General features: G+C 41.8%; 1 protein-coding gene across 2 annotated transcripts; it reads left to right on the top strand.

Annotated features, from left to right (window-relative positions):
• The first annotated feature begins 2,736 nt into the window (after positions 1 to 2,736).
• LOC106580324 (V-type proton ATPase 116 kDa subunit a 2) lies at positions 2,737 to 26,882 on the top strand. 2 transcript variants are annotated; one of them, XM_014161208.3, is made up of 20 exons: positions 2,737 to 3,455; positions 5,753 to 5,831; positions 7,002 to 7,099; positions 8,465 to 8,602; positions 8,950 to 9,044; positions 9,135 to 9,261; positions 9,463 to 9,545; positions 9,706 to 9,799; positions 10,956 to 11,168; positions 11,798 to 11,948; positions 12,164 to 12,303; positions 12,467 to 12,627; positions 13,234 to 13,324; positions 13,596 to 13,714; positions 13,945 to 14,155; positions 14,772 to 14,894; positions 15,173 to 15,292; positions 23,430 to 23,547; positions 23,788 to 23,959; positions 24,095 to 26,882. In XM_014161208.3, exons 1-20 carry the CDS (start codon positions 3,339 to 3,341, stop codon positions 24,195 to 24,197), a joined length of 2,553 nt encoding a protein of 850 aa, XP_014016683.2. In that variant the 5' UTR covers positions 2,737 to 3,338; the 3' UTR covers positions 24,198 to 26,882. The 2 variants fall into 2 exon arrangements, with proteins under 2 accessions (XP_014016683.2, XP_014016684.2); XM_014161209.3 differs by lacking the exon at positions 2,737 to 3,455 and adding an exon at positions 3,773 to 3,969.

The following is a 26,882-nucleotide window of genomic DNA, read 5'->3' as shown; positions in this document are numbered from 1 at the left end:
AGAGGCCTTTCTACTGACTCTGAAAAACACCAAAAGAAAGATGTCCAGGGTCCCTGCTCATCTGCGTGAACGTGCCTTAGGCATGCTGCAAGGAGGCATGAGGACTGCAGATGTGGCCAGGGCAATAAATTGCAATGTCCGTGCTGTGAGACACCTAAGACAGCGCTACAGGGAGACAGGACGGACAGCTGATCGTCCTCGCAGTGGCAGAACACGTGTAACAACACCTGCACAGGATCGGTACATCCGAACATCACACCTGCGAGACAGGTACATAATGGCAACAACAACTGCCCGAGTTATACCAGGAAGGCACAATCCCTCTATCAGTGCTCAGACTGTCCGCAATAGGCTGAGAGAGGCTGGACTGAGGGCTTGTAGGCCTGTTGTAAGGCAGGTCCTCACCAGACATCACGGGCAACAACGTCGCCTATGGGCACAAACCCACCGTCGCTGGACCAGACAGGACGGGCAAAAAGTGCTCTTCACTGACGAGTCGCGGTTTTGTCTCACCAGGGGTGATGGTCGGATTTGTGTTTATCGTCGAAGGAAGGAGCATTACACCGAGGCCTGCACTCTGGAGCGGGGTCAATTTGGAGGTTGAGGGTCTGTCATGGTCTGGGGCGGTGTGTCACAGCATCATCGGACTGAGCTTGTTGTCATTGCAGGCAATCTCAACACTGTGCGTTACAGGGAAGCCATCCTCCTCACTCATGTGGTACCCTTCCTGCAGGCTCATTCTGGCATGACAATGCCACCAGCCATACTGCTCGTTCTGTGCGTGATTTCCTGCAAGACAGGAATGTCAGTGTTCTGCCATGGCCAGCGAAGAGCCCAGATCTCAATCCCATTGAGCACATCTGGGACCTGTTGGATTGGAGGGTGAGGGCTTGGGCCATTCCCCCCAGAAATGTCTGGGAACTTGCAGGTGCCTTGGTGGAAGAGTGGGGTAACATCTCACAGCAAGAACTGGCAAATCTGGTGCAGTCCGTGAGGAAGAGATGTACTGCAGTACTTAATGCAGCTGTTGGCCACACCAGATACTGACTCTTACTTTTGATTTTGACCCCCCCCCTTTGTTCTGGGACACATTATTACATTTCTGTTAGTCACATGTCTGTGGAAATTGTTCAGTTCATTTCTCAGTTGTTGAATCTTGTTATTTTCATACAAATATTTACACATGTTAAGTTTGCTGAAAATAAATGCAGTTGACAGTGAGAGGACGTTTCTTTTTTTGCTGAGTTGATATGTTCTTCGTCTTCTATAGCTGATTTCTCCCAACTAATAGGAATCCCCACCCAGTTGACTACTTTAAAATGGTGGAACCCTTCAATGGCAATGTCCATGCTAAAACAGGTTATATCCGTGATGATGTTGTTCTCTAGAGTGCATAGAAACAAGTCTGATGATTAAAGCATATGTACTTTGGATGGTGTCCATATTGATCGTGTCCATGCTTACAAATATCTGGGCATCTGGTAGATGAAAAGCTGTCTTTTAAAAAGCATATGGATGAGTTAGTTAAGAAGCTGAGAATGAAAATGGGCTTCTTTTATAGGAATAGGTCCTGCCTCTCGCTTAATACTAGAAAGTAGATTATTCAGTCGATGTTCCTATCGGTCCTAGACTTTGGCGACATCATCTATACGAACGCAGCTGCCACTTGATTAAAACCGTTAAATGCAGTTTATCATTGCGCACTGTGCTTTATTACGGGCGACAATTTTTGTACAAATCACTGCATTCTCTACCAGATAGTTGGTTGGCCTTCTTTGATGTCATGTATGTTGATATATTGCTATGTTTTCATTTATTAAAGCCCTTTTACAAGTCCTACTGTACCTAACATCATTACTAATCTTTAGACATAGGAGTTACCACACCCGGTCTCAAGGATTGCAAACTCTGGAAATTCCTTTGGTCTCTACTGAGTTAGGTAAATCAGCTTTTAGCTTTCTTGCACCTTATTTGTGAAACAATCTTCAAAATGTTCTCACATTTTATGTTCTGGTGCCTCTAGGGCAATTCAGAAAGCTGATTGGGGACCTTATTACTGATTCATGTTTTTTTTTTTATTTATCTTAGGCAAGTCAGTTAAGAACAAATTCTTATTATAACAGCCTACCAGGGAACAGTGGGTTAACTGCCTTATTCAAGGGCAGAGACATTTAAGACATAGACATTTATGACCGTGTTTTACTTTCGGCATTTTGTATTTATATTTTGATGTGTGTATTTTCTGTAATTTGTGTAATTCAGGGCTCATCTGTAAAAAAAATACCTTGGTCTCAGTATGACTCCCTGATAAAATAAAGGTTAAAACAATAATTAGGCGCAACTGAAATAAAGTATTTTTTCTTTCAAAGTTGCCGAAATGCCACATAGGTCCACTTATCCATAACTTATATCAGTGCACTCGTAACAACCTAACCATTACAAAACCTATAGTTGATAAAATAAGCCTTACGAACAAATTAGCAATGACATTTTTTGTTGACCAAATTCGACACTTTCTCATCTCTCCATCCAAAAATTCACCACTTCTGTGTCTTTTTTTATCGACAGATTTTGGGCGGAGTAAAACCTCTCGCTTCAGACGTCCGAGAAGGCAATCATTAGTCTAAACAGTTGCAAAACTAAAACGAGAGTTTCTACTGGACAAATTGAGGTAGGTCCCGCCCCATTTCGTTCTGTTAAAGAAACGTTTTGCAACATCATTTGCGTAATGAATACGCCCCAGAGCACGCACAAGAGTTGTATGAAATGACGTGGAATTTGTAACTTGCCTACAAGCGCGATATCAAAGTGCGCATGATTTCGAGAGTATTTAATAAAACGAGCTACTCTAGTCTTTATTGAAGTTTCAAGTTTAAATGTGCTTATAGTCATAGTTTGCTACCAAACATGATTGTTTCTAGTGTCAGTTAGCTAACAGTAGCTTCTGCTAACTACGACAACTAAATTGAGAAGTGTTCACGGAAGCAGAGCTAGCTAGCCCAAGTGACAGAGCTCCTACTAGCTAGGATCTTCTGGTTCTCTATCGATAGCTACGTTATATGGCTACAGCAAGATGACTTCAACAACCACTTCGACGGGAACGTCTTGAGACTGGACTCGAGACGTATCACTGATTAGCCAATGATTGACACGGTGTTGAAGCGAATGCTCATCAGTAGTTTTTTAGCTAGCATGCTAGGTAGCTACTTCCAACGACGCCGGAACCCGCATTTATAAGCCTACCCAGTTAAGTGGTTTGCGCTCGAGACTAACGTTAGTTAGCTGTAGTTGAAGCTAACTAGCCGTTTGTATTGTAAGGACAAGAGCAAGCTGTCAAGATGGGTTCGTTGTTCCGAAGTGAAGAGATGTGTTTGGCCCAGATGTTTCTGCAGTCTGGATCGGCATATGACTGCATTAGCGAACTGGGAGAAATAGGTCTGGTGGAATTCAGAGACGTAAGTAACTTACTGATTGCTTCCCAAATAAACAGTCTCATGTAACTAGCGCAGCTGTCAAAGTTAATCTCTCTTTGATGGTACAGTTGCATTGTGAGCTGTCAGACATGATCAGGTATGTAGAATGTTGCCCGACCCTAGCCCTTGATCATGACTCTCAGTTCCAGGCATTACATTACACGAGTTATTGGACGAAGGCGTCTTTTCAAGGGGGGAGTTTTGTTAAGATCCCTGACGCTCAGTCTGAACATTAACATGCACCATTTGCGTTACGGGTTTGGAAGCATAAGGAACTTATTTTATGTAAATATAAATCATTTTTAAAGATAACATTTATACACACCTTGATAGGGTTAGTGTTCCCACATGGCCATATCTCCATGTTACAGCGCTTGGTTACCTGTGCTAATTAGCTATCTAGCATGCTCTGAACACCTGTGTGTAAGCGGTAACTTGGTTTAGTTTCGTCGGATGGAGGCACCCATAGTTTATGGATCTGTGCGAAGCTGCTACAGTAAGTGTATATTTTTTATTTTGGAAGATGAGGTTACATATTTCGAAATTGGTATCGCAAGCGAAGATTTTTTGACGTTTCTAAATGTTAAAACAGCGTGGGAATTATAGTTCGCATGAGGCAGCCATGGGCGAAACTCATGATGTCTGAGAACTGTAGGGAGAAGGCAGAATGCCGCCTAGAGTTTGAGAACTAGAGCGTTCCTAACACCAGACCTGATAAAATAGCTTAGATCAGTGTTTCCCAACTCTGATCCTCGAGTATCCCCAACAGCACACATTTTTTTGTTGTAGCCCTGGACAAAAACACTTGATTCAACTTATTGTTGTGGCTACTTGACATTTTACATTTTGGTCATTTAGCAGACGCTCTCATCCTGAGCGACTTACAGTAGTGAATGCATCCATTTTTTTTCTCCGTACTGGTCCCCCGTGGGAATCGAACCCACAATCCTGGCGTTGCAAACACCATGCTCTACCAACTGAGCCACATGGGACTTGAGGAGTGGAGTTTGGAAACACTGGCTTAGATAACAAGTCTTGCCTAACCTAGTCTGATTAATCAGGCTGTAATACACCATTTATTGGTGTATATACAACCTGAAACATTTGTGTGCAAAATTGTGTAAATGTTCCTTACAAGCCAGAATGTTGAATACAAATAGATTTGAATTTACTCTACTGGTTGTCTGTGCGGTTTGTCCTTCAGCTGCTCAAAATTGTAGACAAATGTCCAGTGGAATGTATTGTTGACCAGACTTTTTAGAGAGCCAGTAGGTATATGGTTTTATATTGGATATTCAGTTTTCTCTTGTCAATAGCTATTGAGCCGAACAGTACATGAAAATTGTATATTCTGAATCAGACGAGGATGGAGAATAATCCAACCCTTTTTCCCTTTTTATTTGTTTAAATTGAAAGACAAATACAAAAAAAAGGTGAATTGTTCTCCAACGTCCCCTGACTCAGAATATACAATGTTCATTGTCATGGCATACTTGGTTCAATGTTTGGCGATAGAAAACCGAATATCCAACATAAAAGTACATTTACCTTGGTTCCAAACCGAACTACCAGCTTTCTAAAAAGTTGCCTAAGTGTAACAGTGTAGGTTCCGTCCCTCTCTTCGCCCCAACCTGGGCTCGAACCAGACACCCTTGCACACATCAACAACTGACACCCCACGAAGCATCATTACCCATCGCACAAAAGCCGCGGACCTTGCAACGCAAGGGGAACAACCACTTCAGGTCTCAGAGCGAGTGACGTCACTGATTGAAACGCTATTAGCGCGCACCACCGCAAACTAACTAGCGATTTCACATCGGTTACATAAGCAATACTTTCCTGTGGATATTTTGTCTCAAATTTCGAGCAGCTGAAGGACATACCGCATAGACAACCAGTGGAGTAAGTTCCAATGTAATTTCATTCAACATTCTGGCTTGTAAGCAACATTTACACAATTTTGCACAAATCTTTGTCTGTAGATGCCAATTAATTGTGTATTACAGCCTGATTAATCAGACTATATCTAACCTTACCAAGTACAGTAGATTATGGATGTGCTTGTTTACTGACATTTTTAATAGGATCGTGAGAAGTCTGTGAACCAGTTTGAGTTCATAGTGACATCTCAAAATGTTGCAACTTGCCCTGTAGGGTTGTGCATCAGAAAGAATGTGGAATGTTGGCAATTATTTGTAAAATCCATTCAATATCAGCTTAGACAGGTGTGTGTTCGTGGTGACAGTAACAATGTGGCTCTGCTCCTACTGTTTCAGCTCAACCCCAGCGTAAACCTATTCCAGCGGAAGTTTGTCACTGAGATAAAACGATGTGAGGAAATGGAGAGAATTCTAGGTAAGGATAAAACAGGTTGGTTTGTTCCTAACTTAAAAGCAGGGGTGAAAGTATATGTAATTTCTTACGGTACGGGACTCCCTATGTGTGTGCGTGCACATTTAAAAAAATATATATATATATAGCCCTGGTGTAATCATAGAATTGCGTATAGTATCTCTAATCATTTCATATGATCTGTGGGCTTAGTAAAGTATTGTCATAAAACTTTTAACATGTATTACCTTTTAATGTAGCATGAACACAACCAGCCATGATGAGTTCATCTGGTTGTCAATCACTTCAAACAGGTGCTCCTGTAGGCTCCCCGTGTACGTTCTTCCACTCACAAAATAATTCCAGCATCCAATCTGTGCACCCGCAATTTGATGAATGGAAAGACATCTGTCCCAAAACCTACACGTGTATTGTAATCACATTCTCCCATTGGGCCCAAATTGATGCGTCCACATGCGTCTCGGTCTTGGCCACTCATCTCCGCCTTGGCAAAATGTAAGTGTTCTCGCCAAACCACAACGCAATTTGGAGCTTATACAACCCGGTTTCAAGTCATTTTGCTAAATGTTCATGCGACTGACATACAGTAAGGTTAAATAATGGTGTGATAACTATAGTTTTCTTGGCATTTTGTGTTAATTATTGTGATAGGTTCATGTTTTAACGGTACGGTGTACCCCCACTATTTATTTTGCTGGGATGCTGTACTGGACCGTATAGGTTTACTTTCACCCCTGTTTAAAAGTGATGGGCATTGATGCACTCCTGAATAACTCATTAACTTTCACACAGTTGCTGCACAAATCCCAGTCTCCATTACATGACCACTGTACAGTTCTGAGATACACTGTGCCCTGGCCAATGAGTCTCATTTAAAGGAATCTAAACTCAGGCTTAATTGGAGGCAGACGCTTGGAGATTAAATTTAGGCCCCCAAAAAAGGAAAGTACAAGGACTGTTGGGGTAGGTTTCTCAGAGGAATGTGAGTTCCTGAGGGAAAAGCGAGATAATTAGTGTGAGGCAGAGTAGAGAGACTAAGATTCAATGAAAAACACTATATCGTTTTTAAAGGAAAAAAGATTAAGCTTATTGCTGTAGATGTAGTATTTTAAACAAATAGATTCAGTGACTGTTTGTGTGTTGTGTACTAAGACTTCACTGCGTCTTTGACAGGGTACCTTCTAAGGGAAATCAAGAGAGCAGACATCCCACTTCCAGAGGGAGAAGTGAACCCGATTGCACCCCAGCCCAAGCATGTCCTGGTTATAATGGTTAGCACACTCTACCTGTCTCTCATTCTCTAAAATGTTCTGAATCCTTTTTTTCATAAGATTTAAGTATTTTATTTGTCCCAAATGGCACCATATACACTGAACAAAAATATAAACACAACATGTTAAATGTTGGTTTGCTGTTTATGTCCCTGTTAGTGAACATTTCTCCTTTGCCAAGATAATCCATCCACCTGACAGTTGTGGCATATCAAGAAGCACCTTGTTCTGGGGACAATAAAAGGCCACTCTAAAATGTGCAGTTTTGTCACCCATCACAATGCCACAGATGTCTACAGTTTTGAGGGAGTGTGCAATTGGAATGTTGACTGCAGGAATCTCCACCAGAGCTGTTGCCAGATAATTGAATGTTAATTTCTCCAGCATAAGCTGATGAAACTGTGGGTTTGACCAACCAAAGAATTTCAGCAAAAACTGTCAGGAACCGTCTCAGGGTAGCTCATCTGCGTGCTCGTTCTCCGCACCAGGGTCTTGACCTGACTGCAGTTCGATGTAACTGACTTCAGAGGGCAAATATTCACCTTCGATGGCCACTGGCACGCTGGCCACTGGTGTGCCCTTCACAGATGAATCCCGGTTTCAACTGTACCGGGCAGACAGCGTGTGTATGGTATTGTATGGGCGTGCTGATGTCAACATTGTGAGCAGAGTGCCCCATGGTGGCGGTGGGGTTATGGTATGGGCAGGCATAAGTTACGGACAACAAACACAATAGAATTTTAGCGATGACAATTTGAATACACAGAGATACTGTGACGTGATCCTGAGGCCCATTGTCGTGCCAGCCATCCGCCGCCATCACGTTTCAGCATGGTAATGCACTGCTCCATGTCACAAGGATCTATATACAATTCCTGGAAGCTGAAAATGCCCCAGTTCGTCCATGGCCTGCATACTCTCCATACATGTCACCCATTGAGCATGTTTGGGATGCTTTGGATCAACGTGTACGACAGCGTGTTCCATTTCCCGCCAATATCCAGCAACTTTGCACATCCATTTGGACAACATTCCACTGGCCAAAATTAACAGCCTGATCAACTCTATGTGAAGGAGATGTGTCTTGCTGCATGAGGCAAATGGTGGTTACACCAGATATTGTTTTTCTGAGGTATATATGACCAACAGGATGCATATCTGTGAAATCCATAGATTAGGGCCTAATGAATTTATTTTAATTGACTGATTCCCTTATACAAACTGTAACTCAGTAAAATCCTTGAAATTGTTGCATGTTGCGTTTATATTTTTGTTCAGTGTATTTACTATATGGAGAATAGGGTGCCATTTGGGACATCCCATATTATCATTGCTAATTGACACTCTATGTATGGCTGTCTCCAGGAGCAGTTGCAGAGGCTGGAGGTGGAGCTGAGCGAGGTGACCAGGAATAAGGAGAAGCTACAGAAGAACCTCCTGGAGCTGACCGAGTACACACACATGCTGCGCATCACACGCAACTTTGTGCACCGCAGCACAGAAGTAAGTCCAACAGCTCCTCCACAAAGCAAGATCCCACTACTGACCAAATGCTCTGCTCCACTGTTTGACTTCAGAGCACTTGCTTCGGTATGCTTGAGGAAGAGACACTAAATAGTTTAAATCCAATGATTTGGCGTGGCTGCTTCCATTGTGACAATTACTTTGCTCTTTCCTCCCCTCTATATAGGAGGTTTTGGGGGATAAATCTTGGATTAGCCAAAACCTCATTCATTCCTGGGCAAAATGTAGCCTTTTTTCTAGCAATGTGTTTTTCTCTCCTGGTGTGAATTTGGGGTATGTATTTTGGTATGTGTGTCCTTATGCTAAGAAAATGCAATTTTTCCCAGCGTGAGCCCCTGCACGCCCAGCATGAGGAGTTCTCCTTCCTAGAGGACTCCATGATGGAGTACACCAGCATGCAGCGGCTAGGAGCCAAATTAGGGTAAGGGTCTATTAGCAGGCATATAGATTTATACACACTTGTGTGTGCCTGTTTACTGTAGCACCCTGTTTCTCTCCCCTCCCCCTGCAGGTTTATATCAGGGCTGATTCAGAGGGTGAAGATAGAGGCCTTTGAGCGCATGCTGTGGAGAGTGTGTAAGGGCTACACCATTCTTAGCTACTCTGAAATTGACGAGTATTTGGAGGACCCTGACACGGTGGGTCAATCTTGTTCTGCGTGAAAGATATTGTTAACCATTTGTGCTTGAGTGTGAAATCAAAGATAAAAGAATAAGATGCTGTTTATCACATAGCTAAATATAACAGCATCTGTGTTGGGCCTATGAGCAGTAGAACCTCTCACCTCTGCCTTACTGTGTGTTTATTCTAAACCACTTTCTGTTCTATGGTTATTGCAGGGTGAGCCAACTAAGAGTGTGGTGTTTCTCGTCTCCTATTGGGGTGAGCAGATCGGACAGAAAGTCAAGAAGATCTGTGACTGGTAATTAAACCGCCTCTCCCAATGACCTCCTGTTCCACTTTCAGCCTGAGGTCATTCTCTGTCAAACCATTAGGCCTAATGTTGCCCCCAACAAGCTCTGAAGACGGTGACTTTAACCTGTGTGATAATAACGGCATCATCTCCTTTTTTTGCCCCTCAGCTACCACTGTCACGTGTATCCATACCCTAACAGCAATGAGGAGAGGAATGACGTTGTGGAGGGACTCAGGACTCGCATCCAGGACCTGCACACTGTAAGCTCTATAAAAGCCCTGTCAGCAACAAGATAGTGGTTGATGCTTTATTTATTTATATTTTGTTTTTAAAGGGCAAGTCTGCAGTTGAAATGATAATGAAGAGCCCTACCCGTCTCTGTTTTGGTAAAAAGCTGAGGCAGGGCCTGGAGAAATGTAACCACTCTCAAATGTATATATGGATGCAAGGACTGACCATCCAAGATATAAAAATGTTAGTTTTAAGCGTGTTTTGAGGTTTTAGTGTTTGTTTACATTTACAATGTTGATGGGGTACGAGTTGATGGGGTACGAGAGTTGAACTAAGCTCATGAGGCTCATAAGTTAGTGTTTCCCATAAATGTATTTAACAGCGGCAATTAGAATTGCAGGAAATTAGCTTTAAAACAGCAACATTTTGCTAGTTAAAATGCAAACTATCAATGGCTTACAGCTTAAGGTCTTCCTGCTTCTGGATTTAGCTGTTGAAATATCTTGTGCTTGATGAGGAATTTTAACAAAGGAGGATGTTGCAAGACTTGTGACTTGGGCTGTTAGAGATGAAATACAAAATGAAGCTTGGCTGATGGTAAAGAAGTGCTGGAGGTATCCCTCACAGAATGGGCCTTGTGCTTCTGGCTAGAGCGAGGCATGGACAGCAGGTGTTTAGAGTGATTTAGAACATAACTTTTTGGGAAGAAGCGGGATGGAGTGTGAGGGGTATATTTCTCAGGAGCGACAGAAAGAGAGCGCTCTCACTCATGCGCCAGAGCGCGTTTTCTGTCATGACCACTGTGGGGTCAAATGACTTAGCTTGTGCCTTGCTGTGTGGTAGACTGTTCAGATCAATCCTTCTGGATGTTCTACCCCCGGAGGAAAAAAATAATTGCATTAACCTCCAGTCCCAGCATATGATCTCCATGAGGTCTTAGCTGAAGGCTCCCTCTTTGTTTTCTCTTTCTCATTCATCCGAACATTAACACACACACTAAAACTACCAGCATGCACACTCAAATTCCCTCCCTAGCATGTGCATTGGAAGATTCTCTCATGCACAGAACATTCTTAAACAGTCATTCATCATTTGCCCACACCCTCTATATATTCTAAATGGATGGGAAACCCTCCCATTGTTAAAATGTAATACTATTCCTCTTCCCACGCTGGCTGTCCCCAGGTTCTCCATAGGACAGAAGACTACCTGAGACAGGTGTTGAACAAGGCCTCTGAGTCTGTCTACACCTGGGTCATCCAGGTCAAGAAGATGAAGGCCATCTACTACATCCTCAACCTGTGCAGCTTTGACGTCACTAACAAGTGTCTGATAGCCGAGGTGTGGTGCCCTGTCAACGACCTGTCGACCCTGCGGCGGGCGCTAGAGGAAGGCTCGGTCAGTCAGCTCGTTGTTACCAAGGCTACCTGTGTATATCATTGTTGGGCTTCACTCTTTACATTTTGGATTGTAATGTCATTGTTTGTGACCTCCCCCTTCTAAGTTCAGTATTTGGCTAAACCAACACATTCACACACCTAGTCAGCATGACCTGCTTTAGTAATGGGGCCATGGTTAGTGTAGAAAGAGAGGAGTGGCATTGATCTTATCTTGACCACGTCTGATGGTCTAAGCCATATTGAATAAACTAGTCATGTTAGTTCCTGTTGGGTCCCAATTGATGGCTACCAGGGCTTCTGTCCATTCATTAATTGCACTGGCTAATGTGCATAATTAAGGTCACAGTCAGTTCAATGGCAGTAGTCCATGTCAGGGTTCAGCCAGGGGTTTAATCCTTTAAACATAGCTTAAATGAGGCTTCCAAAAACGAGGCTTGATGTATGGTCTTAAAGTATTTGAACTTACTTGCTATTTGATAAGCTCTTAGGTTTCTGCCTTACCCTCTGGAAAATATACATTTTTGTCTCAAGTTATTGGCTTGCCCTCAAAAAACCTCTATGTAACTTTTAGACTAACAACGTTGCAATAATCATGGTCTGTCTGACGTTATTGGCTTGCCTTCACAGAGGAAAAGTGGAGCCACAGTGCCTTCTTTTGTCAACCGTATCCCCAGCAATGACACTCCGCCCAACCTGATAAGGACCAACAAGTTCACCTCAGGCTTCCAGAGCATAGTGGAGGCCTATGGAGTGGGAAACTATAGAGAGGTTAACCCAGGTACAGTAAGACCTCGTCAGTCAATGACCACTGATTAGTACATTTAAGAAGCTGTCATTAAGCCTACGGTTTTTCTGTTTGTTTGCTATGTGTATGAGCTACATGCCTGTAGCCAGAGACACATTTCCACTCCTAACAAGAATGGACGATGAACTTGAGGGATAGTTAAATGTGTATATGGAATGTGATGTCTTGTTTTGTCTGTTGTCTAACAGCTCCTTACACAGTCGTCACCTTCCCCTTCCTGTTTGCTGTGATGTTTGGAGACCTGGGCCATGGTATGATCATGGCTCTGTTTGCTCTCTGGATGGTGCTGTATGAGGACAACCGCAAACTGAAGCGCACAAGAAATGAGGTGAGAGGGCCAGGGAGAGGCTCTTGGGGGTGCGTCTCAAATGGCACCCTATTCTCTATGTAGTGCACTAGGTTTGACCAGGGCCCATATGAATAAGTTAACAGGAAATATGGTTAGCTAGATTATTTCCCCTACATTGACATTGGTGTGTTTGTATGCTCAGATCTGGAACACGTTCTTCGAGGGCCGTTACATCATCCTGATGATGGGCTTGTTCTCGGTCTATACCGGCCTCATCTACAACGACTGCTTTTCCAAGTCTCTCAACGTCTTTGGCTCTGGCTGGAACGTCAGCGCCATGTTTACATCTGGAAATTGGACTTGGTTAGTACTATAATCTGTTCTGTAATGTACCCAGGGCTCTAGATTAACATTTTTCATTGGTCGAACTGGTGCTCCCAATTTTTAAAAGTTAGAAGCACCACATTAATTTAAGAGCACCAGAAAATACGATTTTTAAAATGGATTGAGATACAGCCCTTTTAATAAATTATATCTACTTTTGAAGAACGTTATGTCCTATAAACTAATATGTAACACTGTAAATACATTTGTTTATTATAAAAGCGATACAAATACCTGTCATTGAAACTAAAGTCATTTGTGGATTATTGGGTGTCTACACTGTGTGTAAGCACTGTTTTCCTAATGATATGGAGTACATAGAAAATTGTACACTGTCTCTAAAAATGTCAGGTTTATGATGATGACATGCTAGAGATTTGTCATTCATTCATTGCTATGATCATTGATCTCCTGAAGAAGCTATCCCTTTTCCTAATCACTGATTGAATAGATTTTTTTTTTCAATTACATATGAGTTAAATGTAAAATAAAGTATAAAAATATCAATAACAATGCATGTGACATTAAATCACCTGATAGTTTGCTCTTTGTTATAATTGTTGACTTTGGTATTTTCTTTAAAAGGGACTCCACGCTCCGCACCAATGCCATTCTGACCCTTGATCCCATTGTCCCTGGGGTTTTCAATGGACCCTACCCTTTGGGCATTGACCCAGTAAGTATATGGCTTTATGATCCATGGTCATAAATGGCCTTGTCTTATCTCTATGTTCACTACACACAAGTACACACAAGTTATTCCCTGTCCCTTCATAACCATACACACTTGCCTCTTACCAACCAGAGCCAATAAAGTAAATCATGGATCATTACTCATTTTAATGTTCTTATAACAATATTTGTTAACGATCCCATCAATCTGACTGTGATGTAGTCTGTCCATACCTCAACCTGACGGGGTTATCCTAATTTCTTCCACTATGTAGATTTGGAACTTGGCGACAAATCGTCTGACCTTTCTGAACTCCTACAAGATGAAGATGTCTGTGATTGTGGGTATCATTCACATGAGCTTCGGGGTCATCCTAGGTGTCTTCAACCACCTGTGAGTTATAGCACACACATTCCCACAATATCAGCACTGGAATGTTAAGAACTATATAAGATTATGGCCAATTTAAAGATACAGAATGTCCTGCTCTGAATCCTCAAAGCTCTGTTTGTTCATGCAGGCACTTTAAAGCCCTGTTGTCTGTGTCTGTCTGTGCAGACACTTTAAAGCCCTGTTTGGTTGTCTGTGCAGACACTTTAAAGCCCTGTTATCTGTCTGTGCAGACACTTCAGAAAGAAGTTCAACCTGTATTTAGTATTCCTCCCGGAGCTGCTGTTCCTGCTGTGTCTGTTTGGCTACCTGGTCTTCATGATCATCTACAAGTGGCTGGCCTTCTCTGCCCGTGACTCCCAGATGGCCCCCAGCATCCTCATTCACTTCATCAACATGTTCCTCATGCAGGGGGATGGGGTGCCGCCCCTCTTCCCAGGACAGGTACAAAGATGGGGATCACACAGTGCCTGCGTCCCAAATGGCATCCTATTCCCTATTTAGTGCACTACTACAGTGAGGGGGAAAAAATATTTGATCCCCTCCTGATTTTGTGCGTTTGCCCACTGACAAAGAAATGATCAGTCTATAATTTTAATGGTAGGTTTATTTGAACAGTGAGAGACAGAATAACAACAAAAAAATCCAGAAAAACGCATGTCAAAAATGTTATAAATTGATTTGCATTTTAATGAGGGAAATAAGTATTTGACCCCTCTGCAAAACATGACTTAGTACTTGGTGGGAAAACCTTGTTGGCAATCACAGAGGTCAGATGTTTCTTGTAGTTGGCCACCAGGTTTGCACACATCTCAGGAGGGATTTTGTCCCACTCCTCTTTGCAGATCTTCTCCAAGTCATTAAGGTTTCGAGGCTGACGTTTGGCAACTTGAACCTTCAGCTCCCTCCACAGATTTTCTATGGGATTAAGGTCTGGAGACTGGCTTGGCCACTCCAGGACCTTAATGTGCTTCTTCTTGAGCCACTCCTTTGTTGCCTTGGCCGTGTGTTTTGGGTCAACTGTAACAGACCTGTCTGTTGTGTCCCTCTGCTACGGTAGGTTGGGCTGCAGGTGTTTCTGGTGGTAATTGCTCTACTATCAGTGCCTGTCTTACTGCTGGGGAAACCAGTTTACCTCTACTTTCTGCACAACGGAGGAGCCAACCTCATGGGAATGTACAGGGTGAGGCTTTGTGTGTGTGTGTGTGTGTGTGTGTGTGTGTGTGTGTGTGTGTGTGTGTGTGTGTGTGTGTGTGTGTGTGTGTGTGTGTGTGTGTGTGTGTGTGTGTGTGTGTGTGTGTGTGTGTGTGTCTCTGTTTCTGACCTCAAGAGTCATGGGCGTGTGTGTAGTTTGTCCATATATGAGTCTGTGTTCTGGTTGTAACAGTATGGTGGTGTGTAGTCTGTTTATAGGAGTGTGCTCTGGTTGTAAGTGTGGCGTGTGTGTGTGTCCCTCCCCAGGGTTATGAGCGTGTGCGGCGGCACAGCGAGGAAGAGCTTTCCCTGATGAGGGCTTATGACATGGAGGAGGGCAGTGTCCACAATGACCTCTCCACCAGCAGAGAGCAGCAGAAAGAGGAGGTTAGCTGATGACAACAGTATGAGTACTAGGGTTGAATGGCAGGAACCCAGTTACCGTCCAAAACCACTCCCTTTTCCCGGGATAAATAACTGCGAGAAACCGGTAAATTATATGCGATGTCTAAATATGGCTTCTCTACAGACTCATGATGAATCAACGCTCAGAGAGTGGGAAGAGACAGCCCATCTCAGTATGGAGTGTAGTTCACAATGCATGTAGACCACCTTGAAGTATAATTTCATCATGGTAACTTTTTTCTTGTAACAGGTAGGCCTACATTTGCTGCAGCATAGCCTATACCACAGTAATATAGAGACTTAATGCACGTCTAATTTACCCATCTCTATCTGGCTTTTGCGGGTCACCTTTTTTTAATTATGAAGATTTTTTTTAAATTGCAGCTGTTGTGTTTTAAAACAGCTTATCACTCGAATATCGTTGCTTTAATTAAATCCTTGCACCCATTAGCACTCTCTCTCTCGCCATCAACTCCATTCAAATTGCATCCACAATGGATCATCCTGTTCTAGATTGATATATAGATGTCCTAGCCTACCCCTTTCAGGTAATCAATTCAATGCAATATTAGCCTTGTATTTAGCTAATTAATAATGAGTTATGCATAATAAGCTTAACTTATAGCCTCTTTCTCTTGCACAATATGTAACCACCTGTGCTCCGCTGGCCTTTCTCTTGGAGTCCCATGCAGGAAAATCTAGAATAGCTTGCTGGATATTCCTTTTTTTTTTTATTATAATTTTTTTTCATTTCTTATACCAATAGACTATTCGAAGTGGGATGCAATCTCTTTTTTGCTGAATGTTAAATACAGCAACCAATAGAACTCACGGGTAGTTTGAAAGAAGAATGAACGCGCAATGGCGGTAGGCTATAGCAGTTATTTATTCAGGCCCATTTTTATTTTTGATTTATTTCACCTTTATTTAACCAGGTAGGCTAGTTGAGAACAAGTTCTCATTTACAACTGCGACCTGGCCAAGATAAAGCAAAGCAGTGCAACACAAACAACACAATAAGGCGGAGCTTTACCTAGCAAAGACTTATAGATGACCTGGAGCCAGTGGGTTTTGAGAAGAATATGAAGCGAGGGCCAGCCAACGAGAGCATACAGGTCGCAGTAGTGGTTAGTATATGGGGCTTTGGTGACAAAACGGATGGCACTGTGATAGCAAATTGGATGCAGTCTGAGTAGAGTGTTCGAGGCTATTTTGTAAATGACATCGCCGAAGTCCAGAATCGGTAGGATAGTCAGTTTTACGAGGGTATGTTTGGCAGCATGAGTGAAGGATGCTTTGTTGTGAGATAGGAAGCTGATTCTAGATTTAATTTTGGATTGGAGATGCTTAATGTGAGTCTAGAAGGAGAGTTTACAGTCTAACCAGACACCTAGAATATGTGGACAACTACAAATACCTAAGTCATAACCGTCCAGAGTAGTGATGCTGGGTGGGCAGGTGTGGGCTGCGATCGGTTGAAGAGCATGCATTTAGTTTTACTTGCATTTAAGAGCAGTTGGAGGCCACGGAAGGAGAGTTGGCATTGAAGCTCGTCTGGAGGTTAGTTAACACAGTGTCTAAAGAAGGGCCAGAAGTATACAGAATGGTGTCGTCTGCGTAGAGGTGGATCAGAGAATCACCAGCAGCAAGAGCGACATCATTGATGTATACAGAGAAAAGAGTCGGCCCGAGGATTGAACCCTGTGGCACCCCCATAGACTGCCAGAGGTCCGGACAACAGGCCCCCCGATTTGACACACTGAACTCTGTCTGATAAGTAGTTGGTGAACCAGGTGAGGCAGTCATTTGAGAAACCAAGGCTGTTGAGTCTGCCGATAAGAATGTGGTGATTGACAGAGTTGAAAGCCTTGGCCAGGTCGATGAATACGGCTGCACAGTATTGTCTCTTATCGATGGCGGTTATGATATCGTTTAGGACCTTGAGCGTGGCTGAGGTGTACCCATGACCAGCTCGGAAACCAGATTGCATAGTGGAGAAGGTACGGTGGGATTCAAAATGGTCGGTGATCTGTTTGTAAACTTGGCTATCGAAGACCTTAGAAATGCAGGGTAGGATAGATAGTCTGTAGCAGTTTGGGTCTAGTGTCTCCCCCTTTTAAGAGGGGGATGACCGCAGCAGCTTTCCAATCTTTGGGGATCTCAGACGATACAAAAGAGAGGTTGAACAGGCTAGTAATAGGGGTTGCAACAATTTCGGCGGATAATTTTAGAAAGAGAGGGTCCAGATTGTCTAGCCCGGCTGATTTGTAGGGGTCCAGATTTTGCAGCTCTTTCAGAACATCTGCTCTCTGGATCTGGGTGAAGGAGAAATGGTGGAGGCTTGGGCAAGTTGCTGTGGGTGGTGCAGGGCTGTTGACTGGGGTAGGGCTAGCCAGGTGGAAAGCATGGCCAGCCATATAAAAATGCTTATTGAAATTCTCAATTATTGCGGCTTTATCGGTGGTGACAGTGTTTCCTAGCCTCAGTGCAGTGGGCAGCTGGGAGGAGGTGCTCTTATTCTCCATGGACTTTAGTGTCCCAGAACTTTTTGGAGTTTGTGCTACAGAAAGCACATTTCCCATAACCATTCAATCTTCATGAAGAGAAGATAAACCCTTTTGCATCTAATTCTAGTCCTATATTATTCAAGGATGTCATTATAATGATGAAGGTGAGGACAATAATACTGATTTCATTTAACTGTTGAAAGCGAGGAAGGAATGAAGCAACAATAGAGAGAGAAAGAGGAGGGATGCAAATAACATTAGGGGAAATATTATGAAATGTATAGCCTATTAATTATACAAATAGCCCCAATTTTATATTTGAAAATTAAATTCTAGCCTATACTTGTGACTTTGTAGGCCGCATGTGCTCCACCAGAATCGCATGTTCTCTTTATCATGGTTTGAATGATATGCGTAATTCCAGTCCATATACAGTACTGTAAAACGGTACAGTTCACTCAAAGATTAGCCTACTGGAGCTAGTTTCATTTATTTACCCAAGAGAGTGTCGTGACTTTACTTTTATTAATCTGATGACTGTTATTTATTTAATATACTATTTTTAATTGGTACCTGATTTTAAATTAATCATGTAACATTTAACTCATTAGGATTTGGGGCACCACTGAAGAAGTTGTTTGGAGTTACCATCAACTGAATTAAACTATAAGGTCTTTACCTATAACATTGATAAACAGTGGTAATGGTTAATAATTCTGAACGATCGTAACAGTCTTGGATCTGCAAAAACCCCAGTCTTGCTCATTATTTAGTACTACACAAATTGGTTTAATTATTTATGTATTAGCTAACTAAATAAATAATAACACAGAGAATACACACTTACGTGAGACTAAGGTCCCTAGTGGACTGACAAGATATGACTGCTTGTTACAACATATGGAAATGGGGGGAGAAAAAGGACACTTATCGTGGATACACTCTAGGACTGTCCTCACATTAATCATATACCTTGCACATGAACTGCCGCCCGTTTGGAATAAGAAATAATTAATGTATTATGTATTTACGTGTTGAATGCCGTTTATCTCGCTCGGAACCAAGCCTTCTCGGAAAGTTGTTGGCCTTCCAGCTGTATGGCTCTGATTTGTCTTAAAGAGGTCTCCCCTTACTCATCTTCTACAGTTATTCACTCTGGAAGATAACCAGCCATGTCAACGGTTCCCATTGGTGATGAGCATAGTAGGAAAGTCTCACTTATATTCGCTTTTCTCTATCTGACTTAAGACCGCTAATCAGCTGTCCCAGTGACTATATGAGGTGAGCTTCTCGCCCAATCGGCTAGCTCAAATTACCGTGGCTACAGAGCTTCCATAACCCAGTTTAATAGGCTGCTAGCCTGCGTAAGATTTAATTACTTTTAAAACCATGACCACAGAGAGACTCAACGATTACAGCAAAGAGCTGCTGTTTTTGAGTGTTTTAAGTTTATATTCAGCACTGTCACTGTTTTCATTCAACACTATTACAAACGCGCTTCTCCGTACTTCCGCTCTGGCTGCAATGAATGATTAGCCAAGTATCGATAGCCCTGCGTTTTTTTATTATTAGCAGCTCGTTGTGTCGATTTTAATATTAAGGAATATTTAACTTTCTCTGGTCATAGGAACAACATAAATTTGTGCATGCGGTGCGACTCGAGTTTTGCCGTCAGGTGGAAGACGGTGTCCCCCTCTCTGGTCAGTCTCACCGGAGGAAAGGAAGGAGAGAGCAGGGACCGTGAGAGGCGGTTGGGGAAACTTTCTAGTGCTCTGACTTTTCGACCTGAAGATCATTGACGTTGTGATTTGACCTCGTTGACCATCAATGCAGGCACCATCAGTCCTGTAATATAAAAATCTAACTATTTAAATTCATGCTGCACAGTGCCTCACAAGTGCTAAACCAACTGATCTATTTTGTTTTGCGAAAAAGCTAAAGCTTGAGTTTTGAAATATAACATGGTCTGATTAACAATATTGGCAGGCCAATCATATAGCCAATGTGCTGTGATAATGTATTAGGCCTATTGCCCAAACCTCATTCTTACAAAACTGTTTGAGGTTAATGTGTAAAAAAAAAAAAAAAAAAAATCTGAGCAGTAGATCTCAGCTTGCTTTTTGAATGCAAAAGTTTTCTTGACACAGAAGGTTGGTGCACTGCTTTAGTTGATACTAAAGGGTTAATTTCCAACCGTGTGAACGGTCGGCCATCCAGCAGCTCCCCCCTCTCCCCTCTTTGAGAGAGAGAGAGGCCTGGTTACTGTCACCCCCCCCCCCCCCCCACACCAGTCTGATGTGACCCATTCTGATCATCAGAGGACAGTCATGACAAGAGCATATAGCTAGCTACATCTATGGGCTTTTTTTCCTATTGTGTGTAATGTGCAATAGCCCATATGTATTGGATAGCGGCACAATCATTTGGGCTTTTTTGGGCTTCGGCTCATTAAATGTTGTTAACTTCTATGGGCTACGTGGGACGCTAGCGTACCACCTGCGGGACACAGCCAGTGAAATATCAGGGCGGCAAATTCAAAACAACAAAATGTCATAATTCTAATTTCTCAAACATACAACTATTTTACACCATTTTAAAGATACACCTCTGTTAATCCAACCACATTGTCCGATTTTCAAAAAGGCTTTAACCTCAAGCGTCCCACCTACTCAACAGCCAGTGTAATCCCGTGGCGCGTTATTCAAATTCCTCAAAAATGCAAAAACTTCAATTTTTCAAACATATGACTGTTTTACACCATTTTAAAGACAAGACTCTCGTTAATCTAACCACACTGTCCGATTTCAAAAAGGCTTTACAACGAAAGCAAAACATTAGATTATGTCAGCAGAGTACCCAGCCAGAAATAATCAGACACCCATTTTTCAAGCTAGCATATAATGTCACATAAACCCAAACCACAGCTAAATGTAGCACTAACCTTTGATCTTCATCAGATGACAACCCTAGGACATTATGTTATACAATACAGGCATGTTTTGTTCAATCAAGTTCATATTTATATCAAAAACCAGCTTTTTACATTAGCATGTGACTAGCATTCCCACCGAACACTGCCGGTGAATTTACTAAATTACTCACGATAAATGTTCACAAAAAGCATAACAATTATTTTAAGAATTATAGATACAGAAGTCCTCTATGCACTCGATATGTCTGATTTTAAAATAGCTTTTCGGTGAAAGCACATTTTGCAATAATCTCAGTAGATAGCCCGGCATCACAGGGCTAGCTATTTAGACACCCAGCAAGTTTAGCACTCACCAAAGTCAGATTTACTATAACAAAAATGTTATTACCTTTGCTGTCTTCGTCAGAATGCACTCCCAGGACTTCTACTTCAATAACAAATGTTGGTTTGGTTCAAAATAATCCATAGTTACATCCAAATAGCGGCGTTTTGTTCGTGCGTTCAAGACACTATCCGAAAGGGTAAATAAGGGTGACGAGCATGGCGCAATTCGTGACAAAAAAATTCTAAATATTCCATTACCGTACTTTGAAGCATGTCAACCGCTGTTTAAAATCAATTTTTATGCCATTTTTCTCATAAAAAGCGATAATATTCCGACCGGGAATCTGTGTTTAGGCAAACAGACGAAAGAAAATAAAGCATGGGGTCGACTCGGGCATGCGCCTAAGCCCATAGTACTCTGATCGGCCACTTGCCAAACGCGATAAATTGTTTCAGCCAGAGGCTGCCTCGATATCGTTCAGCTTTTTCCCGGGCTCTGAGAGCCTATGGGAGCCGTAGGAAGTGTCACGTTATAGCAAAGATCCTCAGTCTTCAATAAAAAGAGCCAAGATGAAACACAACTTGTCAGACTGCCCACTCCCTGCATGGAATCTTCTCAGGTTTTGGCCTGCCATATGAGTTCTGTTAAACTCAGACACCATTCAAACAGTTTTAGAAACTTTAGGGTGTTTTCTATCCAAATCCAATAATTATATGCATATTCTAGTTACTGGGCAGGAGTAGTAACCAGATTAAATCGGGTACGTTTTTTATCCGGCCGTGTCAATACTGCCCCCTAGCCCTAACAGGTTAAGGCGAAAGCATAAAGTTAGATTATGTTAGGACAGTGCCAACACAAGAAAAACCACACAGCCATTTTCCAAGCAGGAGGGGTCACACAAACCAGAAATACAGCTAAAATTAAGCACTAACCTTTGACGATCTTCATCAGATGACACTCCTAGGACTCAATGTTACACAATACATGTATGTTTTGTTCAATAAAGTTCATATTTATATCCAAAAACCCCATTTTACATTGGCGCGTGACATTCAGAAAATATTTTGCCTCCAATACTGCCGGTGACTCAGCGCTACAATTTACAAAAATACTCGTCATAAACGTTGATAAAATATTAAACTGACATTCAAAGAATTATAGATCAACATCTCCTTTATGCTAACGCTGTGAAAGATTTCAAAATAACTTTACTGGGAAAGCACACTTTGCAATAATCTGAGTACTGCGCTGAGAAAAATACACTAGGCAATACAGATAGCTGCCATTTTGGAGTCATCTAAAATCATAAATTGCATTAGAAATATTCCCTTATCTTTGATGATCTTCATCAGAAGGCACTTCCAGGAATCCCAGGTCCACAATAAATGTTGTTTTGTTCGATAAACTCCATAATTTATGTCCAAATAGCTCCTTGATGTTCGCGCGTTCAGTTCAGCTACTCCAAATGTAGGAAGCGCGCCGAAAAGTTTAAAAAAAATCAATTTACCTTCGTTCAAACATGTCAAACGTTGTAAAGCATCAATCTTTAGGGCCTTTTGAACGTGAAACTTCAGTAATATTCCAACCGGACGGTTCCTGTGTCTTGAAAAACGTTTTGGAACACAGGTCACTTCTCACATGAACGCGTGCCAATGAACTGATGGGTCTAAAACTTCCCAGCCTTCTTGTTCGGTCTCTGTTCATCATAGATGCCTCAAACAACTTTCTAAAGACTGTTGACATCTAGTGGAAGCCTTAGGAACTGCATAATGCAGACCCTAACTCGCTGTGTGTTCCATTGGCAATGACTTGAAAGGACTACAAGCACCAGAATTCTCACTTCCTGGTTAGATTCTGCTCAGATTTTTGCCTGCCATATGAGTTCTGTTATACTCACAGACATCATTCAAGCAGTTTTAGGAACTTCAGAGTGTTTTCTATCCAAATATACTAATAATATGCACATATTTGACTCTGGGCCCGAGTATTAGGCAGTTTACTCTGGGCACGCTTTCATCCGAAATCAAAAATACTGCCCCCTATACCTTAAAAAGTTAATGTAGGGCTCATAAAATGTGTCTAATATGTCTCATCAGGCTCCGGTAGCATCAGGTTTGAATTTTCATGCTGATCTAAGCTCTAATCAAATCTAGACACATTTATATGCTTTTGAATGACACTTCCGGTTTTGGCGGGAAATACCAGGTTACCTGGGAGAAGTTTTATTTATTTAATTAATTTCTCTCTCTCAGGATGGAACAATTTGTAAAATACTGGAAAAATATTCAACCCTAAGGAGGACCCATTACTTTCAGTACCCATGTCTTTTTTTATTTAATTTTTATTTTTTTACAGTTTGACTTTGGGGATGTGTTCCTGCACCAGTCTATTCACACCATAGAGTACTGCCTGGGCTGCATCTCCAACACAGCCTCCTACCTGCGCCTCTGGGCTCTGAGTCTGGCACATGCCCGTGAGTATCACCACACCTAAACAGTTTGGTAAATTCATCTTTCTGATGGATGAGCATTTAAAGTTTATTTTATTGTAAGAGAGGAACACATTGGAAATAAGCCTTTAGGTTTAATTGTGATAACTTCAAAAAAAATGTTGGTATGTTTGTAATGTCTCTGACTTGAAGTCTTCTTTTTACTTAACAAATACATTTAATTAAATCAGAGACTGTGATATTTGTTTGTCCTTGCTCCCCCAGAGCTGTCGGAGGTGCTGTGGTCCATGGTGATGCGGGTGGGCCTGCGGATGGACACCAGTCTGGGCATCATGTTTCTGGTGCCAGTGTTTGGGATATTCGCTGTGCTCACTGTGTCTATCCTCCTGGTTATGGAGGGACTGTCTGCCTTCCTCCATGCTCTCAGGCTGCACTGGTTGGTTACTTACTAAACTTGCAGAATTGACAGTGTAGGACCGGAAATCTGTGTAAAAATGCAACACATCACACCTTTATAATGCTTTGATTAATGCTTACTCTATATTCAGTGATCTCTGTTCTCTCTCCGTAGGGTGGAGTTCCAAAATAAGTTCTACAGTGGGACTGGAATCAAGTTTGTTCCCTTTGCCTTCTCCCTCCTGCCCTCTAGCTTTGAACATGATGGCTTGCTGTGAATGGGACACAGTGCTCCCGCCCTCCGAGGCAAACTGCCACAATGTACCAGCAGGATCCAGTGCTATTGAGCTAGCCTGCGTACCAGTCTCTTTGTGCCATCATGCCACTCCTTTTCATGCCAAACATGATCTACAAGTGGCTGGCCTTCTCTGCCCGCGACATATGATGGCACAAAAAGATTGGTACCCTGACTACTATTGAGCCTCATCGATGTACAGTTTTTTATACTATTTGTTGTACTGACTGACAGCCTTACATATGTACAAACAAATGTCAACTTATCAATTGAATGATATTCTGGGTTACCAAAACTTTGCAAAGAAAAGCCTCATTCAGTCTTGGTTGAAAATGAAAAGTATTTTTGGATGAATGTAGGAGCGAGCTGTACATTTTATTTTATAGAAGTAAAGTTGGAATGAGAGATTAGCATTTGAACGACTATGACAGGCTTAAAAACTATAGTGGTACATACATTCAAGAGAGAATGTATGCATACTGTTGTGCTGAATGTTAACAAAATGTCCTAACACATGTTGCCTATGCCTCCATTGCTTTGTGGGAGACTACTCCAAAAACGGTACATTCCATCGATGGAAATTGAACGTATAGCTCAAGACATCCTTTCACAGAGATAGTTCTGCTGGTCAAGAGCCATTTTAATGACATCAACAATCCCTGATTAGGAATAAGGCAAGAAAAGCACGTACTGGACCAGTGCAGCGATCAATTCTTGCTGAAGCCTTTTCCTATATTCCCATCCTGTAGCACCATAGCAGGAGAATGTCGTTTTTGCTGTTGGGTAATGGCATTGTACCTTCAAGATGAAAAGAAAAGGGGTAGAATTTATTTTATTGGATTTTTATATATATATATATATATATAGTACCAGTCAAAAGTTAGGGTTTTTCTTTATTTTTACAATTTTCTACGTTGTAGAAAATAGTGAAGACATCAAAACTATGAAATAACACACATGGAATCATGTAGTAACCAAACAGTGTTAAACAAATCAAAATATATTTTATATTTGAGATTCTTTAAAGTAGCCACCCTTTGTGGTCAAATAGCCCTTACACAATGTGGAGGTGTGTTTTGGGGCATTGTCCTGTTAAAAAAAAAAAAAATGATAGTCCCACTAAGCACAAACCAAATGGCATGGTGTATCGCTGCAGAATGCTGTGGTAGCCATGCTGGTTGTGTGCCTTGAATTCTAAATAAATCACTGACAGTGTCACCAACAAAGCACCAGCACACCACCTCCATGCTTCATGGTGGGAACCACACATACGGAGATCATCCATTTACCTACTTTGCGTCTCACAAAGACACGGCGTTTGGGACTAAAAATCTCAAATTTGGACTCATCAGACCAAAGGACAGATTTCCACCGGTCTAATGTCCATTGCTTGTGTTTCTTGGCCCAGGCAACTCTCTTCTTATTGGTGTCCTTCAGTAGTGGTTTCTTTGTAGCATTTCGACCATGAAGGCCTGATTCACGCAGTCTCCTCTGAACTGTTAATGTTGAGATGTATCTGTTACTTGAACTCTGTGAAGCATTTATTTGGGCTGCAATTTCTGTGGTGCCGTTAACTCTAATGAACTTATCCTCTGCAGCAGAGGTTACTCTGTCTTCCTTTCCTGTGGCGGTCCTCATGAAAGCCAATTTCATCATACCACTTGATGGTTTTTGCAACTGCACTTGAAGAAACGTTCAAAGTTCTTTACATTTTCCAGATAGACTGACCTTCATGTCTTAAAGTAATGATGGACTGTTGCTTCTCTTTGCTTATTTGAGCTGTTCTTGCCATAATATGGACTTAGCCCTATTTGGTGAAAGACCATCTTCTGTATATCAACCCTACCTTGTCACAACACAACTGATTGGCTCCAATGCATTAAGAAGGAAAGAAATTCCACAAAGTAACTTTTAACAAGTCACACCTGTTAATTGAAATGCATTCCAGGTGACTACCTCATGAAGCTGGTTGAGAGAATGCCAAGAGTGTGCAAAGCTGTCATCAAGGCAAAGGGTGGCTACTCTGAAGAATCTCATACAATTAATATTTTTAGTTGAACACTTTTTTTGTTTACTGCATGATTCCATATGTTTTATTTCATAGTTTTGATGTCTTCACTATTACTCTACAATGTAGAAAACAGTCAAAATAAAGAAAACCCTTGAATGAGAAGGTGTCTAAACTTTTGACTGGTACTGTATAAATATTGGATTTGTCGAAATGGTATTAAACCTTCCGAAGAGGAGCTAATTGATTTAATTGTGATTACCATGTAACAGAACTTTATGGGGAGCTTGCACCATTTCATTGTTAACTGATTTTCTGTGTTATCAAACCTCAATGAGCTGTATGGTATTGATGCTTAAATATCCTCCAAAAGCAGGATTCTATGGCAAATGCTGCTGTGAAGTTGAGACTAGGTAATGTCAAAATAGTGTCTAGAAAGACTTCTACAACTATGATCACCACTAATTCTTAGAGAGGTGTGGTATGTCATTAGCTTGTCATCTAATCCTTGATAACACAATGTGTGTGTGTGGTTGAAGGGTTGCTGTAAATGTCTGTTCCTGGTCTAGATGTAATCGTATTTATTTTAAAGAGTAATGTAACTATTTGATTACTTTTCTTTGCATCATTAAAAAGTCCATACTTAAGGGTATACATACA

This window comes from Salmo salar, chromosome 20, assembly GCF_965601325.2.
Source record: "Salmo salar chromosome 20, fSalSal1, whole genome shotgun sequence".
Taxonomy (NCBI): Eukaryota; Metazoa; Chordata; class Actinopteri; order Salmoniformes; family Salmonidae; genus Salmo; species Salmo salar.
Note: the sequence above shows the minus strand (reverse complement) of the source record. Positions and strands in the feature narration are given on the sequence as shown.

Coding starts and splice junctions, on each gene's coding strand:
- LOC106580324 (XM_014161208.3), top strand. CDS start 3,339: ATGGGTTCGTTGTTCCGAAGTGAAGAGATGTGTTTGGCCCAGATGTTT. Junction 9,045..9,134: donor CGGCTAGGAGCCAAATTAGG/GTAAGGGTCTAT, acceptor CTCCCCCTGCAG/GTTTATATCAGGGCTGATTC. Junction 23,548..23,787: donor TCTGAGTCTGGCACATGCCC/GTGAGTATCACC, acceptor TTGCTCCCCCAG/AGCTGTCGGAGGTGCTGTGG.